Below are 16,329 nucleotides of genomic sequence, written 5' to 3'. Positions count from 1 at the left end.
TGGAATATTACATGTAAAAATTTTTTATTATGTTAAATATATTATTAAAATAAATATTATTATATTAGTACATATAATGGAGTTTGTTAATTTATTACAATATTTAATTAAACTATCTGTAACATATGTATGCCGAATAATAACAAGATGTCGAGATACATGGGTTCTAGATTTGCGTTGTAGATTTGTCATGGTGGGCATTCATGGAAGTATGTCACGCCTGAACAGAGACAGTGGTCGTCTGATGAGTTATTCGTAAGTACTAAAATACTGAAACTTTAATTTTGTTTTTTATTAATTCTTTATATGTTAAATTTATTTAATTTTAATTTAAATAAATTATAAATGTTACTTCAAAATTTTCCGAAGAAGTATCAGCGGACCGAACAAGATTAATAATTGATAAAAAAAAAATATGTGGTTTAGGCAATGTGGTAACCTTTACCACAACACCATACACTCGTGGAGAAATTCTGGGTTGTATCCTCATAGAGTAAGCGAAGAACAATGTGTCAGTTGGAATGTTGTTTGGCAAAGTGAAGGTCAGAAGGAAAGGACTTCAAAGAACAAAGACAACAGAAACAGCAAGCCTGTTGGCCAAAGACTAGCACGACCAAGCATATTGCACACTCGAATTCATATGCTGAAAATGGAGCTACTCTAGCAGCTAAATTTTTTATTTTCAACGTTTTCTATCATATGTATTTTTTATAATCATATTTATTACAATAAGTAATATTATTATTGTTATTGTTATTTAATTTTGAATGGAGCGTCAACGGCATGAGAGAGACCCTACATCATGGGAGCTCTACGTACACATACATAGGCAAGGATATAGAACGTTCGTCGATGAGCGGTCACGACGTGTGAATGTAAGTTTTATATTAAAAATTTATTGAAATAATTTTTAAGCTAATAATAATAATAATTCAAATAAGTAATAAAAAATATATTCTCACAGGAAGCTATGGAGACATGTATAACTGAGTCGTTGATACCTAAGAGGATGGGACGGTTCCGGAAGCTCCTAGTCCACATGAGGCAGATACCATGTTCAAGTTGGTGAAAAATGGGCTAAAACAAAAACGGATGCATGGTTGTGATTTCATGGATTCCACGATTTATCCTGAGGAGATGACTCTACGTAGACATGAAGGTTCTAGTAGCGCTGAGAGTTCAAAGGCAGTTACGACTTAGGAGACCAAAAAATTGAGAGAGGATTTAGCAGCATCAAATGCGCGGTCTGATGTACTCCAGATGAAGTTTCAGGAGTCGGAGAAGAAGAAGAAGAAGAAGAACGAGTTGTTGAGGACTCAAATGTCCTCTTTGGAAGAGAAAGTAAGCCTTCTGGTTGCTGGCATATCTCAAGGAGCACTATGCAGACACCCGTACAGCCATATGGCAGTGCATTTCACCCACACAGCTCTTCCCACAACAGTTGCTTCATCGTCGGGCCATCACACGAACGTAGATCGTTACATGGACGTGGGTACTCATAGCACTATATCGGATCATCACGCGACTTGGGCTATGACGATGACGAGGGACATGAGGATGTTGATTGTGACGACTACGACGATTATGATACTGAGGCATCGTAGGATTTTATTATATTTTGTTGATAATGTCTATTACACATTTTAGTTTATGTATCAGTCGGGTTTGAAATATTGTTATATATGTAATATCAGTGGGATTCTATTTGGTATATATTATTTTAATGTTATTTTTCGGAGAAAGTTTAACTTAATTTATTATATTTGATATATATTCAAATTCATTAACAATTTTATTTTAATATAAAAATATATTAATGATTAAAATTATAATTTATTAATTATAAAATTTTAAATATTATTTTTGTATTAAAAAATAATTTAAAATAGATAATTTAGTGACGGCTTTAATTCCGTCGCTACAAAAAATAGTCGCAAGTTTTTAGCGATGATTTTTTACACAAACCATCGCCTAAGGTATTCATAAGTATGTTTTTAACCCTGAACTGTTATTGCTCCAACAATCCATATTTTTTGGCTTGGCTCAATTCATGTAATTCATCAGATTTTTCAGCTTATTTATTATGTTGATTTCTCTTTGAAGCTCATGCAAGATATCATGTCAAAATATGACTTCTTTTCGTTAATTTTTTTGCTCGAATTTTTTTATGCAGATCCAAAACATGAAAAAGGAGTTGGTTTAGGTTCGAATTCATTTGAATGTTAGGTTAATATGATTCTAACTTAATTGTCGAATTGTATTAAAACAATTCTTGAATTACAGCTAGAGCTCATATAATTTAAAATATCTATAATCTATACGAGTCATACTACAAATACAACGAGATTTGTACAACAATTCTTACAACATAAAAAGTTCTATATAAAAATTCAATTTATAAAATCTCACGATAAATTTATACAGAATCTCAAGATTTAATAGCAAAATAGCAAGATATAATTTTTGTAAATATCGATGTACCTTTAGCATTGTTCAATCTGTATTATTAATAAAAATAACAACCACCTCAAAAATCTACCTCTTAGATTTATCTTTAATTTTTGTACGTACATTGTGTATGCTTTGCCATCTATTATGAATAAAATATTAGTTAGTATTTAAGGTTAAAGAACACCCAGATTATCCAGTTGAAGAATTCAAACTTGATTTAGTCTCCAAAAATATAATTAAATATATTCGATTTTGATAATTTCAAACACGAGTGGATAACCATTTCCCCACATTTTTAGAAAATACGTTGAAAATTGTTATATTTTATACAGTAGATGATTTGATTAGTTGGCTTCCGCATGATTGGTCACTATCAGCAAGCATTAAATAGCAATAATGGCAATTGCTAAAGTCGTTTTATAATAGTATAAAATGATTATTTTAATAGAGATATATATATATATACATGATGCATATTATTATTTTTTGTTATTGTAAAACTTTTTTTATTAATAACTATGATCAAGATCTATAATTAAAAGATTTGTTAACCAACTAAAAAATTTCCATTCTCCCAAACAAAAGGAGTGGCAGAAGAAATAGCAAAAAACGTTAGCGAATGGGCAACCACATTAGCGGAGTGCAACATATGTCTTAATATCACGGGACAGTGATAGTCTAAAAGCCCTATGATACCTGCAACAATAATGCCGATATAGCTGAGGTCTTCTTTAGGTTTTGTGGCTGCTTGCACTGCCAAAAGAGAATCCGAAAAAATCTGGTAAATCTATAAGTTGGTTTCCTTCGTTATTATGATTCCATCCTCGATCGCCCAAAGTTCAGCGTAGAAAACAGATGGAGTTTATCGATCTTATTTCCAAACGCAAGCACATGTTGAACTTCATGATTTCTTACTACATCTCCGATTGCATAGCTGTTAGATTTGTCATTATATGCAACATCAACATCCAATCTTAGTTGATCTACCGGTGGTGTGGTACATCAATGCAGAGAGAGGTGGTGGTTGCCATTGCCCGATGATTTTAAATTCGAAAGTCTTGCTGCCTGGAATTCTCTCATCATTGGCTCATTCCAGTTTGCGCTAATCTTCATTCCCCTTGTGGTTATGTTGTGCACCACCTCCAGTCTCTCGAGCCATATTGCAGTGGTGGAGGCCGAGCTCCTAGATAGAATTACAGAATATGAGGTACTGAAATTTTGGCATGATAATGGCCGATAGTTTCAAGGACGGAAAGTGACAACCTCGTGTGAAGAGATGAAGATTGCCCAGTCTTTTACCGTAGTCGCCTATCCACAAGCTAATGGACGGACAGACTGTGGTCACTAATCTCACAATCGTTCAAACTCTGAGAGCCAGGCTACAAGGCATTGGAAAGGATTAGGTAGAGGAAGTGCCGAGTATTTTATGGGGTTATAGAACTACCCTCCGAACTGCTACTGTGGAAACTCTTTTTAGTTTGGTGTATGGATCTGAAACTGTACTACCTGCTGAGATCGAGCAGACATCAGCCCGAGTGGAATTCTACCCAAAGGTAAATAATGCAGCCCAAGCTCAAGTTAGAATTTGTGAAGGAAAGAAAAGAAAGAGATGTAATCCGAATGGAAGCTTATTGGAGTCGGGTCATACAAGCAAAAAACCAGGAGTCTGACCTTGAGATTTTCAAGTTGGTGATCCTGTCTTGAAAAAAGTCAATCCAGCTAGGAAGGACTTTACAAATTTATTCGAAATATTAGTTCAGGAGCATTGTATCAAAAAGATGGCTAGTGTTGATATCAGAAAACACTTTGTAACGCCTTTCATTTAAAAAATTATTATGCTTGAATTGTATTGTTGGAACATTTCATGTTCGTAATCTTGATTTTGATATTACCAAAACTTGTTATTGCGTTTCTAACATATTTACTCAAGTATGAAGTTATTAACACAAGAAGCAAACTGAAACTGAATTCTGCACAAACTGAATTTTTGGCAAGATTTGATATTTTGATGATATCTCTTAACAGATAATTCAAATGACAATCCTCCAACTTGGCTGATCAGAAAACTCAATTTGAAACAAGTCATATTTCAAGTCAGTTGGACAAATTCGGATGTTATCAAGGTCTAACCGATCGCTGAATTACCGAACTGATTTCACGAAAACAGCAATCAGTTCGGTATGAACAGTTGCGGTATTTTGATCATATCTCTCAGCTCGGTTATTGGAATGAAGCGATTCAATATGTGTTGGAAAGATAAGACGATGATCTAAAAATCATCTTCAGAAGTCAAAGTCTGAATCGAAGCTTAAGATGCTGATAAATGACGATAAACTACTGGTTTTGTACAAACTGAAATCAGCTAGGCTGATTTCAGCACACCAGCTGAACTGAACTGAACCAGCTGCTGACCAACTCAACTGAACTGAACCGAACCAGCGACTAAACAACTAAACTGAACTGAACCAGATGCTGACCAACTGAACTGAACGACCAGTTGAACTGAATGACAACCTGAGTTGACCAGTTTAAGCTCAGAAAAAGTCCAGCAAGACGAATTTGACCGTTGCTATCTCAAAAAAAGTACATAAACTTTTCAAACGGTCATATTCTTGTGTCTAACGTATATATCATTGTTGGTGCCTATAAATACAACATATAGAAGATCAAACAAGAGCTTTTGAAGGGCATTCAAAGCATGGGCAGTTAGCATGAAGAAATCAGCTAGTTGAGAGCATAAGACCTTGTGTGAGGATACATTTGAGATACACACTGTAAAGAATAAATCCTTTACACACAATCACTCACACATATACAAGAGAGTTAAACTTCAAATATTAGTTGAGCGAGTCTTGCAAAAATACAATAAACTTGTGTATGTAGTCTTTGCATATGAGACATTAAACAATATGCTGATTGTGAGGTGCTGCCTGCAATATTGAGTACTAGGAGTTTCAATTAGGCAAGAGATAATCCTAAGTTGAAATGGGTTTGTATAAGGTGTTGTATAAATCAAAGTCTTCTAGTGGGTCATTCCCAAGGAGAAGAAGGGGTGACGTAGGAGCATTTGAAGTCTCCAAACATCCATAAATAAATTCGTGTCTATTTATTTATTGCATTTACTTATCACTTCATAGTTTTAAAGATGCATTGTTGAATCATTTTATGTGTTCTTCAAATACTAAAATATTGCATACTAAGTATTTGATAAAATGCTTCAACCAAAATATTCTTACTCATTCAACTTGCATATATTTTAAATGCTTTACAAAATATTTAATCGGTTTCTACGAAGAATTATTTCGAGTGTCTTCCGCTTGATTTGAACATCAAACTCGATTTAATTCATCGGTGTTCAATATTTCAAAAACCGAGCTATTGTAGCTCAATGATTTACCTCTTAATCGATCCTGACATGTATCTTTCATCATATTATTTATGAAGTTATCTTGTCATTTTAAATATGTTCACAACCTTACTCTAAGTCCGATAGGTATGAGGCTCCGACACTTTATTTAAGCCCAGGAGACATGAGGCATCGACACTTTATTTAAGCCATGAGACATGAGGCCCGAAACTTTAAACTTACTCATTGAGGCTCAAGAGAATAGAAGCCCCCGACACTATATATTTCCCGAAGAGTAAGGGGCCCTAACACCTGGTTTGATTACTTTATGATATTTAGAAAAATTCTGAAGACTTTGAATTCATTTGAATGACCGGGATACGTTAAATTAGCCTTAGAGCTTGATGTTTATTTTAGTCTAGTCTACTTATCAAAGTAAGGAAGACAAAATTAAAGAAAACAATTTTAGTAACGGAAAAGTACAAGGTAAGGCCCGAGGGCCGGAAAAACATAAAGAAAGAAAGAAATATTTTACAATCATATTCTATGTCGTTTAAGCTCTCGGACCTAGCGACTTTGGCATCTTTCCCTCCTATCCCTTCATCGTCCTTAGGCGGCGAATCAATGGCTAGATCAAAGTTTGGGAAGTCTTCTTTATCCGTTGGGAGAAGGTTGGCCTCTTCGAATTTCTCTCAGCACTTGTAAAACCCGGTTTTGAAAAAGGAGTATGCACTGTCCTCGACCGCTTCTTTGAACTCGGGGGACTGTAGGAAAGAACCCCGCCATTATTCCTCGGGCTGTCGCTGGTTGGCCAGAACCGCCTCTGCATCTGTGACCCGGGCCTTGTGATTATCAAGCTCTTCAACCAAGGATTGGGCTCGCGCCTCCGAGGTTGAGAGCTGGGCCTTCAGTAAATTTGATGGGGGCATAGAAAGTTTCAATCTCTATCTGAGCCTGCTGCAAATTTGCATGGGCCACCTCAAACTGCTGGTAACCTTCCTTCGAGGTTGTCCTCAGGCTGATCACTACTTCTTCGTGCAAGAGCCATGCTCGATCCAGTTCACCTTGGACTTGTTGGTGAAGATCAATGGCGACCCGATCCTGGTTTGCCTCTAAGGAAGAAACTTTATCATAGGCAGCTATCAACATTTGAAGACTCTGTATAAACAACAGATGAGAAAAGTTTCAAATGTTTAAGGCCAAAGAAGGAATTCAAGGTAAGAAACTTACATAGAGAGCATAAGAACCACTCTCGAACAGCTTGTGGTTGGGAACCAGGCTTCACAAATGACCCTCTTCAACAAGGGAGATCAAACACTTAATGAGTCTAACCCCGTCCTGGAAAAGTTTGCCCTGGTCTCTTGGTGGGTTGGGTTGATGGTGCTCGGCGAGGATTTGTGCAGAGAAGGAAGGGACGAAGTTAGCTATCCAGAAGGAACCTTGAGCTCCCTCCTCTGTGTCACTCAGATAACCATCCCGGGGATGACCAATGCTTTCCGCTTCCTCCGGAAGAGGGGAATGTGATCTTCAGAATTCCCGTGGGAGATTGGACACTCGTGCTTTTTCTCATCAGTTTTAGCCTTCTCCCCAACAGCGCTCTCTGCCCGAGCTCCATCAATAGGCCTCTCCTTGGATGCTTGAGCTTGAGCGACGGCCCGAGCTTCATTAGTCGCCTATTGGGCTAAGGCTTTCTTCTCTATTGCCTCTTTCCAGGCAACCCATTTCTTTTCTTCGACCTCCTTCTCTATAGCCCTTCTCTTAGCAAAATCCTCATGCCTTTCGAGGTCACCTGAAAAAGACAAAAAAATATAAATAACTTTACATAGAGAGTAAAACTCTAGAAGAAGATAAACTTAGAATTACCAGTGGGGGCACCCGAGATACATAATTCATTATCTCCCTTTCCATATGATCCTTAGCCTGGGCACTCAACTCATATGCCACTAAGTTATATGTCAAGATAAATAGGGAAGAAGAAAATTTATACCCTTCCACAAGCTCCTGACTCCGAAGATAGGGCTCCGGAGTCTTCTAGTTATTAGGAAGCTCGGGTTGGACAAGTAGTTTAGGAAGAAAGCCGATGAGGCATTTGGGAGAGGAAGGGAGTTCGATGAAGAAGTAGCATCTTTTCCATCCCTTCAGAGAGGAAAAATGTCATCAAGAAATCGGCTATTCAAACGGGTGGACAGAGAGAATGCATTATCTCCAAATCACCATGTAAATAAGTAATGAATAATAAAGATATCGATTAGGAGGTTGTGCATTTTGAAGAGGACATAGGCCGAGGCCAGTATCCAGAAAGAGTTGGGATGAAATTAGTTTGTAGGAACCCCGAAAAAGTGGACCACTTCGATGTAAAAAAGGGGAATGGGAAATCGAAAGTCATTGCGGACCTAATCCCGGAAGAATGTTTAAAAACCATCCGGGGGTTGATCAGCCACGTCCGAAGGACCAGGAATGAGGATAAAATAAGAGGAAGGGATATACCCGAGGACTCGAAGGTCCTCGTCGGCCCTTGGGCACAGAATACATACCATGGTAGAGAACCATGGGGCTCTCAGAGTGTCAGGCTGGGATTGTCTGGGGCATGGGCCTTTCCTTTACCCTTTTCCGGAGCCCGGTTATGTTGTTTTTTGTTTCTTGGATTTTTTGAGGGGAAGGGCAAGAACGAGTTTTTTGGAGGTAGCGAAGGAGCTATGGGGAGAATTAGAGCACACCGCTGCGGACTCATATTCAGATGAGCCACTCACATTCGCTCCAGAGGTAGAAGAAGTTGAATTCGACATATTGAAAAAATATATAACTTACGGATTGTAAAGATAAGAGGCAGTTCGGAGGATGTGAAGTTCGCTGGAGAAGAAGCATGGATTGCTGAAATCTCGAAGAATTTGAGAGAGAGCGCGCAAGGATGCAAAATATGAAATGGGGGAAATCGATCGTTTCTTATACGCTGGAGAGTAAGATCTCAGCCGTAGATTTAGGATAGCTGGATGGATGAGATTAACGTAAAAAATTGCACCGGGTTGATGAACAGGTGGGCCCAGAATATGAAGCGATGCTTGTCAGAATTTTGTCTGTTCGACTGTTAGGGCTTACCTAATGCTGACATCAACCCCCACAATTAAATTCAAAAAACAAACTCATCTCCCACCCAACCCCAATTTTGATCACTCGAGACAGGGAGTAAGACTCTAGCCTGACTATTTCAGGAGGTGTGGTGATACCCCCGAAGTACCCGGGTTATCTTAGAGCTCGGGCCATGGTGAAATCAGAAGGCTAGGGAAGCACCAAACTGGGTACATCCCTGCATTCACGAGGACCAGGGAAACAGAACAAACCACATGTCCAGGTGAGCCCGGGCTCTCAGCTGAGCCTAAATAGTGTAAGCACGGGCAGTATAATGAGATTTAGAGGACATGGCTTCACACCTTGATCACGTACCCGAGCACCTTGGTACAGATGTCACTCCCGGGTCCAGAGGTATGAGATGCCATGATTCAATATCATTGACATGTCTTTTAGTGCATGTAGTGATGATGTGACTAGACCGAGAATAATATGAGTTGTCAGATTTGACAGTACCATGGAGCAGGGGATGAGTAACCATCTTGTCATAAGTAGCAACCAATAACTGAAAACAAGTAATCATTGACTTCTCCATTATAAATATCAGGTTTACTTGATATTAATGCATTTAAATATTTTTCACTATAAATCACACTCTAAATATTTTCTTTTGGGAAAACACTTGGCTGACTTGAGCGTCAGAGTAACTACGTCGGAAAACTTTCCGGTGCCCCACTAAAGTTTTTTGTTCTTTTAAGCATGCAGATTCTTCATCCCTAGTACTCTCCGTTCGATCTCCAGTGTGCTCGAGAAGAAATCCATCTGACCCGATAGAATTGTTCACTAAACTCAACTCGATTTACCCGATCGATATCACCCGGTTTATCAACTTAAGCAAGAAGACCTTTGCTATCAAGCTCTTCGCGAGACGGTCTTCGGGATCCTGAGGACTTGACAGTTTTAATTGGGTAAACAATCTTGTCACTTCCTCGGGGTCCATAGCCTCAAAATCAGTATGTGTTGCTTGAGGAAAAACCTATACTGGGGTAGGAGAATGTGTAATTGATGTTTAATTTACATCTTTCTATTTATTTACATTAAAATTATATTAATCACAATGTATTTGAAATCCCTAGAATATTTGGAGTCATTTAAAATCTATTTTGATTAACATGATTATAGTATAAATAAGCAAGGTGATGGATTTGAGTTTCCTCCATTTAACATATTTAACAATTAAAATAAATTCGAAAACATGGATTTCAAATAATTCAATCCAACTGCAACCTATAGTCGAGGTTAAAACAATTAATTTTGGCAAGATTATAACTTTTTTTCCATTTTTTATTCAATAAAAAAATCATAAAAACCTATTTGAGATAAAAAAAAATTTATATATTTTTACAACTACCAATTCTAATAAAATATTTATTTATCGTTATCTATATTTTTATGAGTTTTTAAATAATCACATCACCTATAACATATAAAATTATTGCAATTTTTTTAAAGTTTTAATTTTAGTATATTCTCTATATTTTCATATACAATTACTAAAAATGTTCAAGTAGATTAAATTAAATTTATGGTGGATAAAACTATAAAATTTTTACTTTGTAATTTGTTACTAAAGAAATTTGTAGTTAAAATTTTATATCATTTCCAATTATTGTGTCTTTGACATACTAAAGGTAAGCTTTCATTTATGTCATCTTAATGTTTGTCATAAATACATCAAACGAAGTTCATGGATCAAACTTAATTATTAATAACATTCAATGAGTATTTTTTTTTCCATTTTTTGAGTTGAAAGAAGATATTGTTATAATTGAATCCTAACTTAAAAAATCGTCTTAAACTTAGTATTTTAATGTCAAAAAAACTATAGATCATCATCATTGAAAACAAGATTTTGGATTATCTTTAATATTGAAATCCTTAAATTTTGCCCAAAAAAAAAAAACTAATTAGTCAAAAAAATTCAAACTCTTGCTCGTCGCCATCATTTTCCATGTCATGTTTCTTACAACATACGGTAAAACATTAAAACTTCAAATTTTCAATCTTATTTTATGATATATACTTAATATTATTAAAGAGATTAAGATGTATTATGTGAGAGCCCAGCCAAAGTGAACCCAAGCCCGACCCAATTTGAGTAAATTTTAAAAAATAAATAAATAAAAATGAAATGATAATTATTACTTTCTCTCTCGTAAGTTGCATCGGCCTAGCTCCGTTTCTTTTCTTCTTCCATTTCGAAATTCTTTTCATCGATTGTGGCCGTTTCGATCATCCAAAAATGAAAGTAAGCATAGATTCGGAAAGCCCGTGACTAGAGCTACGTTTTAGTACCGATATTGAAGAGTTTCTTGACACTTTTCGACAACCCGCCGTCGCTTTCATCGTCGAATTGCCTCCGTACGTCGCCGGAATTCGAAAATTGATTGAGAGGTTTTGTTTCCTACGTCATAGGCTTCATTTTGGTATATATATTGAGGTACAAATCATGATTCTAGCAAGGTGGTTGTATTTTTGTTGGGTTAAATTTGGTACCAATATTGATAATTGTTATATTATTGATTGTAGGTACAAGAATTGAGCCGATTAGAGGTATCTACCAGATTTTCGGAATTTATTTGGATTAATTTCGAAAATTCAGATTTATATAATTGGATTTCTGAATTTTCGTGTTCAATAATTAGGTGTTTAGCTGCTATTAAATTGTCGCATATTAATTTTAGAAATATTAAAGCCTAAATTATGGATTTTTGATTTTTTAGGCTAAATTAGTGAATTTTGGAATTTCTTTCGATAAATTCCTTGAGTATTTAACCAAGATAAGAATTGATGTGCAATAAATAATTTTGCCACAGGATTGGAGTTTTCGAGAAATATTTAAGATATTTTGTGGTAAATTAAAGTCAGTTGAGGAACGCATGAACTGTTTTATTATGACGTCTATATGATGTGAAATGACGTTAAGTACTTTGTAATGAGTTGTGGCGTGCCTTATGTGCTTCTGTGAATACGTGATTGCATTCATGCATTTATTTGTGTTGATACTATTAATGCATAGCATTTCGAGCCTTGACTCCTTTGATTACTATTGATATTGATATTGATCTATCGAGTTGTTGCGTCATCGATGGAGCGGGTGGGTAGGATTAGCACTCCTGATGACTTGCATGAGGGCTGAGCGGGTAGCTCCCGTACCCTCGATGCTACGTGCATGGATGAGTGGCGACTTGATGTTGCGTTGCTACGTTCCTGGCACGGGTGGCCACTGTTACTGTTGTTGATGCGATTCATTTGGACTTCGTTTAGTATCCATTATCGGTTGTTACCCTTCACGCATTGCATTACATTGCATTGCATCGCATCGCATTTTACTTGATTTCATTTCATGTCAGTTATATTTGTCGTAATATTACTGGTTCGTCGTACTAGGACCCGACCCCTCGTTTCTTTTTATGCTGTGGTTGTTTTTGATGCCATAGCAGGTTATCCAGGAGGATTTGACGCGTCTGGTGGAGCGTCAGGTAGTGGTGTCCAGTCGTCGAGTCATGGTTGAGAGTTCCCAGATATATATATACTATATTATGGAGTTATACATTTACCGGGGAGAAGCCCCGTGTAGCTGTACTGTTATTTTTACGATATTTTGAATTGATAGTTGTGTGATCGAGCCTTGCCGGCTCTGCATGTGTTTAGTCCTGGTCAGTGCGGCTATAGGATGTGAATTGATGTTATGACTTTATTTCGAGTATATGAATATTATTTGTGATGTTTTGATTTTTTTTGGGATGTCTTATTTACGAATAGGTAATGCCGAAATTTCTGTAGGCCCAAAATGGAAAATTTTAATCGCTTTCGCAGTTTACATTAATAAATCCTGGTTGTTTGATCATTAAATATTAATCAGGAGCACGGACCCTACATACTAAACCAATACCACAAATTTACACTTCAAAAATCAGTCGAATAAATAGGTTAGTAATAGGTTAGTTAGATCGAAAATTTGATATTAAATCTACTGAACACATCACTAGTCTAATAATAACGTAATTGGGTTGATAGATTTGAGATTATGCATTTCAAAATGATATCAAATTCTTTGTCTTGCTTAGATTAACAAAAAATTCAAGTGGATTTCAAATTAATTCATCTCAAGGTGTTTAATTTTAATATTAATAGTTGTGGATGTTAAATATACCTAAAATAGGTGTCATTTAAAATTCATCACTCAAAAATCAAATTTATCCTCGACTCAAATCTTCTTTTTAAATAAATCCATCAATCCAAACTTAACTTGCAAAATCAATTTAGAAATTCTGATGTTGCCAAAAAGAGCCTAATTAATTAAGAGCATGTCTATTGTGAGACGATCTCACGAATCTTTATCTGTGAAACAAGTCAACTCTACCGATATTCACAATAAAAAATAATACTCTTAGCATACAAAGTAATACTTTTTTCATGGATGATTCAAATAAAAAATCTCTCTCACAAAATATGACTTGTGAGATCGTACAAATTTTTTTCATTAATTAATTAATATATATACATACATGTGTGTGTATGGATCATGAACCCAAAAGTCAAAAACTCCGGCTGCCTGCGGAGAATGAATAAAAAGGTTGAGGGTCAACATTTCCTGACTCCGTTTGTGCATTGTTATTCATTTATTATGCTGTCGGTATTCCCTTTTCATTCATCGATCCCTACCTTTATTCCATTTTGATTCTCAATAAATTGATAGCATACATTATAAAAAAATTATATGCTTTATAAGAAAAAAAAAATATCATTTTCGTTTTGGTTTAGATTAGATTTCAATCATGTGATTATTCAAAAATGAGTACGAGTGCAATAACATGACTTCTCTTACCTAAAAGTCATGCATCTTTTTCTTAAAGTGTTAAATTTTTCATGTCAACAATATGTTATGTAACATCAAACAAGAGTACAAATAAATCAAGTTATTATACTAAAAAAAACTATTAAAACATTATATTTTGTTAACTAGAAAATACTAATTAAATCTTTTCGAGCTGATCTAACTTAAAATACTAGTTATTCCAATACAAAATTCATATGAAGCCAACTATCTCAATGTTCAATTTTGTGACATTGATTTTCGATACGTTTATATTCATGTATAAAAATATCACTTCTCACTGTGTAAACCGAATCGACCCGAGGTGAGGATACCTACTCTTGCTCCACTAATTCGAACCAACTTTATCGTCTATAAAAAAAAAAAGATCAATCACTGGATTTGATTATTTCATCAATGGTATGAATGAAAATTATGACATGAGACTTGAGATTTTGTCGAGTACTCTGCATAATAAAAATGCTATGTACTTGCAATATACGATTTAGAGAGACGAATACTAACTCCATGCAAGTGTGAATCCAAAGGCAAAAAAGTCTTGACATCTTCCCCGATAAAATAACAATCCATTCCATCCCCCCATCAATTCTCACTACCCAATTACCCTCCAATAATTCATCAGATTTCCATTTCATTCACTCGATTCAAATCTAGCTCCGGGTTTTTCGATTTTCAAACACTACAGATTCATACTCCGATCCATTGTGTGTTTAATAATTTGTTTGTGTGTGAATTCTCTGCCATGAAAGGTAGTGGTTGTAGTAGTAGTAGTACTTCATCAGAGAATCAGACTCCGGCCAAATGCTTCTCCGGCATTCTGCGCGGCTTGCTCTGCACCGGCAGCCTGCCGACACATCCGTCGGACCAGTTCAATATCAAGTCGTGCACGGCGCAGACCGATTGTCGAAACCCGGAAAAATCTTCGGGGTCCGAGGCTTATAATCATGTGAATAAACAAGATGCTGCGTCGTCGAAGCCAGGAGTTGTAGCAAGATTAATGGGGTTGGATTCGCTTCCAGCGAGCCCTTTGTCTTCCAGACAGAATTCGAAATCCTTGGGTTCTTACTTCAGAAGCAGGTCGGTGAATTCCATCGATTTTCTCTCGCAAATCGATCCAGTACAGCAAGGGTGTCACCGTCGGCACAGGAGGGTTAAAACCTCTGTTTCGTTTCAAGAAGTACCTTCTCTTTTTGCACTCGACGATAAGTTTGGCATAGTGTTCCCATTAGAGGAAGTAGATGAAACTGTGGAATGCGGAGAAGATCAGCTGCAGATTGTAGCAAGAAAGACCAGCGTAATATATGAGAAAGGGAAAATGGAGAAGAGGGTCAGGGGAAATTCTAGAAATGGTGAAAAGTTTATAGAGAGAACAGTAAACAAGAAGCTGCCTGAAGGTAGAAAAATAGAGACAGGGGAAGGGAGAAGATCCGTTTGCGCGAAGCTTCAGTCGGGTTCGGCAACTCCGAAGAAAGATTTTAATGGAAGAACGAGGGTAAATTTGAAAGAAAAAAGGGCAGTGATCAACAAACCAGCGATGGATTCTAGAGAAAGAAGGGCAACTATGAAGCATGTGAAGAAGAAAAAAGTGCATGGTATCAAGAAAATACATCCTGAACCAACCGGAAGAGGTATGCAATCGATTATGCCGTAAAATTTTCAAAAAGCGGTGTAGGATCATGATCCTCTAGTTACTCAAAATTTGGTCGTAATGCGGTAATTTGTTTTTATTTGTATATTTAATCTGGTTTTCTTGAAGTGCCGAATGTCTGACACCATGTCGGCATTCTTATTTTGGAGAATTTTCTCTTGATTTCATGTCTAATTGTAGGTGAAGCATCGCACGAAATATGTCCAACGAAACATTCCTTGTCCCAAAAGAATGGAGAAATCAGGCCAATTACGAAGAGCAAAACTCACGAGAAGAAAGCGAGAAATGAGTGCGCAAATGTGTTGGAAGCAGTCTTTAGGTTGACCCAAGAAAGTGTGGACGAGATCGATTGTGACTGGACGGACGGCCAGATCTTGAAGTTGGAAGATTTTGAGCATATATGTGTCCAATTTGGGGGACAGATTCTTGAAGTGTTGTTGATCCAGATTGTAGATGAATTGGTGCTACTTTATGGCACAAGGAATTAGTTATAGATATAATTAAGGGCTATTCATGATTAATTAATTGCATGAATTTTGTAAAAGTTTTGAGCTCATATGGAAAAAAATAACTATGGTACCTACAATGATTTCATCCTTTTAGTTCAATAAATGGACAGGGCAATATAATCAACGTAATTGTAAGAGGACTTTGTAGCACTTTCTTTCGCACGTTTAAAAGGTGGAGCATTTTACCTTGCATAAAACTTATTTTGTTGATGTTCTTCGGTCAACGAATTTGATATCATGTTGTCATGTTTCGGGTTAAGTCTCCACAAGTGTGATTGTATGATAACCTATCAGAAGCACAAATTCTATAGTGTTCTAGGAATTTATTTTGTATACCGTATACGAGCTTATATGTCATTTTTATTCTAAATTTTGCGTTTAAATCATATAATTTTTATTGTTTATAGAT

General features: G+C 36.3%; 1 protein-coding gene and 1 long non-coding RNA gene across 2 annotated transcripts; both read left to right on the top strand.

The window, feature by feature from the left end:
* The first annotated feature begins 11,112 nt into the window (after positions 1-11,112).
* LOC140963573 (uncharacterized) lies at positions 11,113-12,338 on the top strand. The gene is made up of 3 exons (XR_012172710.1): positions 11,113-11,363; positions 11,453-11,476; positions 11,740-12,338. It is a non-coding gene; the product is annotated as an uncharacterized lncRNA (long non-coding RNA).
* Positions 12,339-14,261: 1,923 nt separating this feature from the next.
* LOC140963066 (uncharacterized) lies at positions 14,262-16,035 on the top strand. Its single transcript, XM_073422284.1, has 2 exons — positions 14,262-15,391; positions 15,592-16,035. Exons 1-2 carry the CDS (start codon positions 14,506-14,508, stop codon positions 15,897-15,899), a joined length of 1,194 nt encoding a protein of 397 aa, XP_073278385.1. The 5' UTR covers positions 14,262-14,505; the 3' UTR covers positions 15,900-16,035.
* The last annotated feature ends 294 nt before the right edge of the window (positions 16,036-16,329 follow it).

This window comes from Primulina huaijiensis, chromosome 17 (assembly GCF_012295235.1).
Source record: "Primulina huaijiensis isolate GDHJ02 chromosome 17, ASM1229523v2, whole genome shotgun sequence".
Lineage (NCBI taxonomy): Eukaryota > Viridiplantae > Streptophyta > Magnoliopsida > Lamiales > Gesneriaceae > Primulina > Primulina huaijiensis.
Note: the sequence above shows the minus strand (reverse complement) of the source record. Positions and strands in the feature narration are given on the sequence as shown.

Bases quoted from the DNA above. Each gene is read 5' to 3' on its own strand.
- LOC140963066 (XM_073422284.1), top strand. From the start codon at position 14,506: ATGAAAGGTAGTGGTTGTAGTAGTAGTAGTACTTCATCAGAGAATCAG. The intron at 15,392-15,591 runs GTATGCAATCGA...GTCTAATTGTAG, and splicing joins TCCTGAACCAACCGGAAGAG to GTGAAGCATCGCACGAAATA.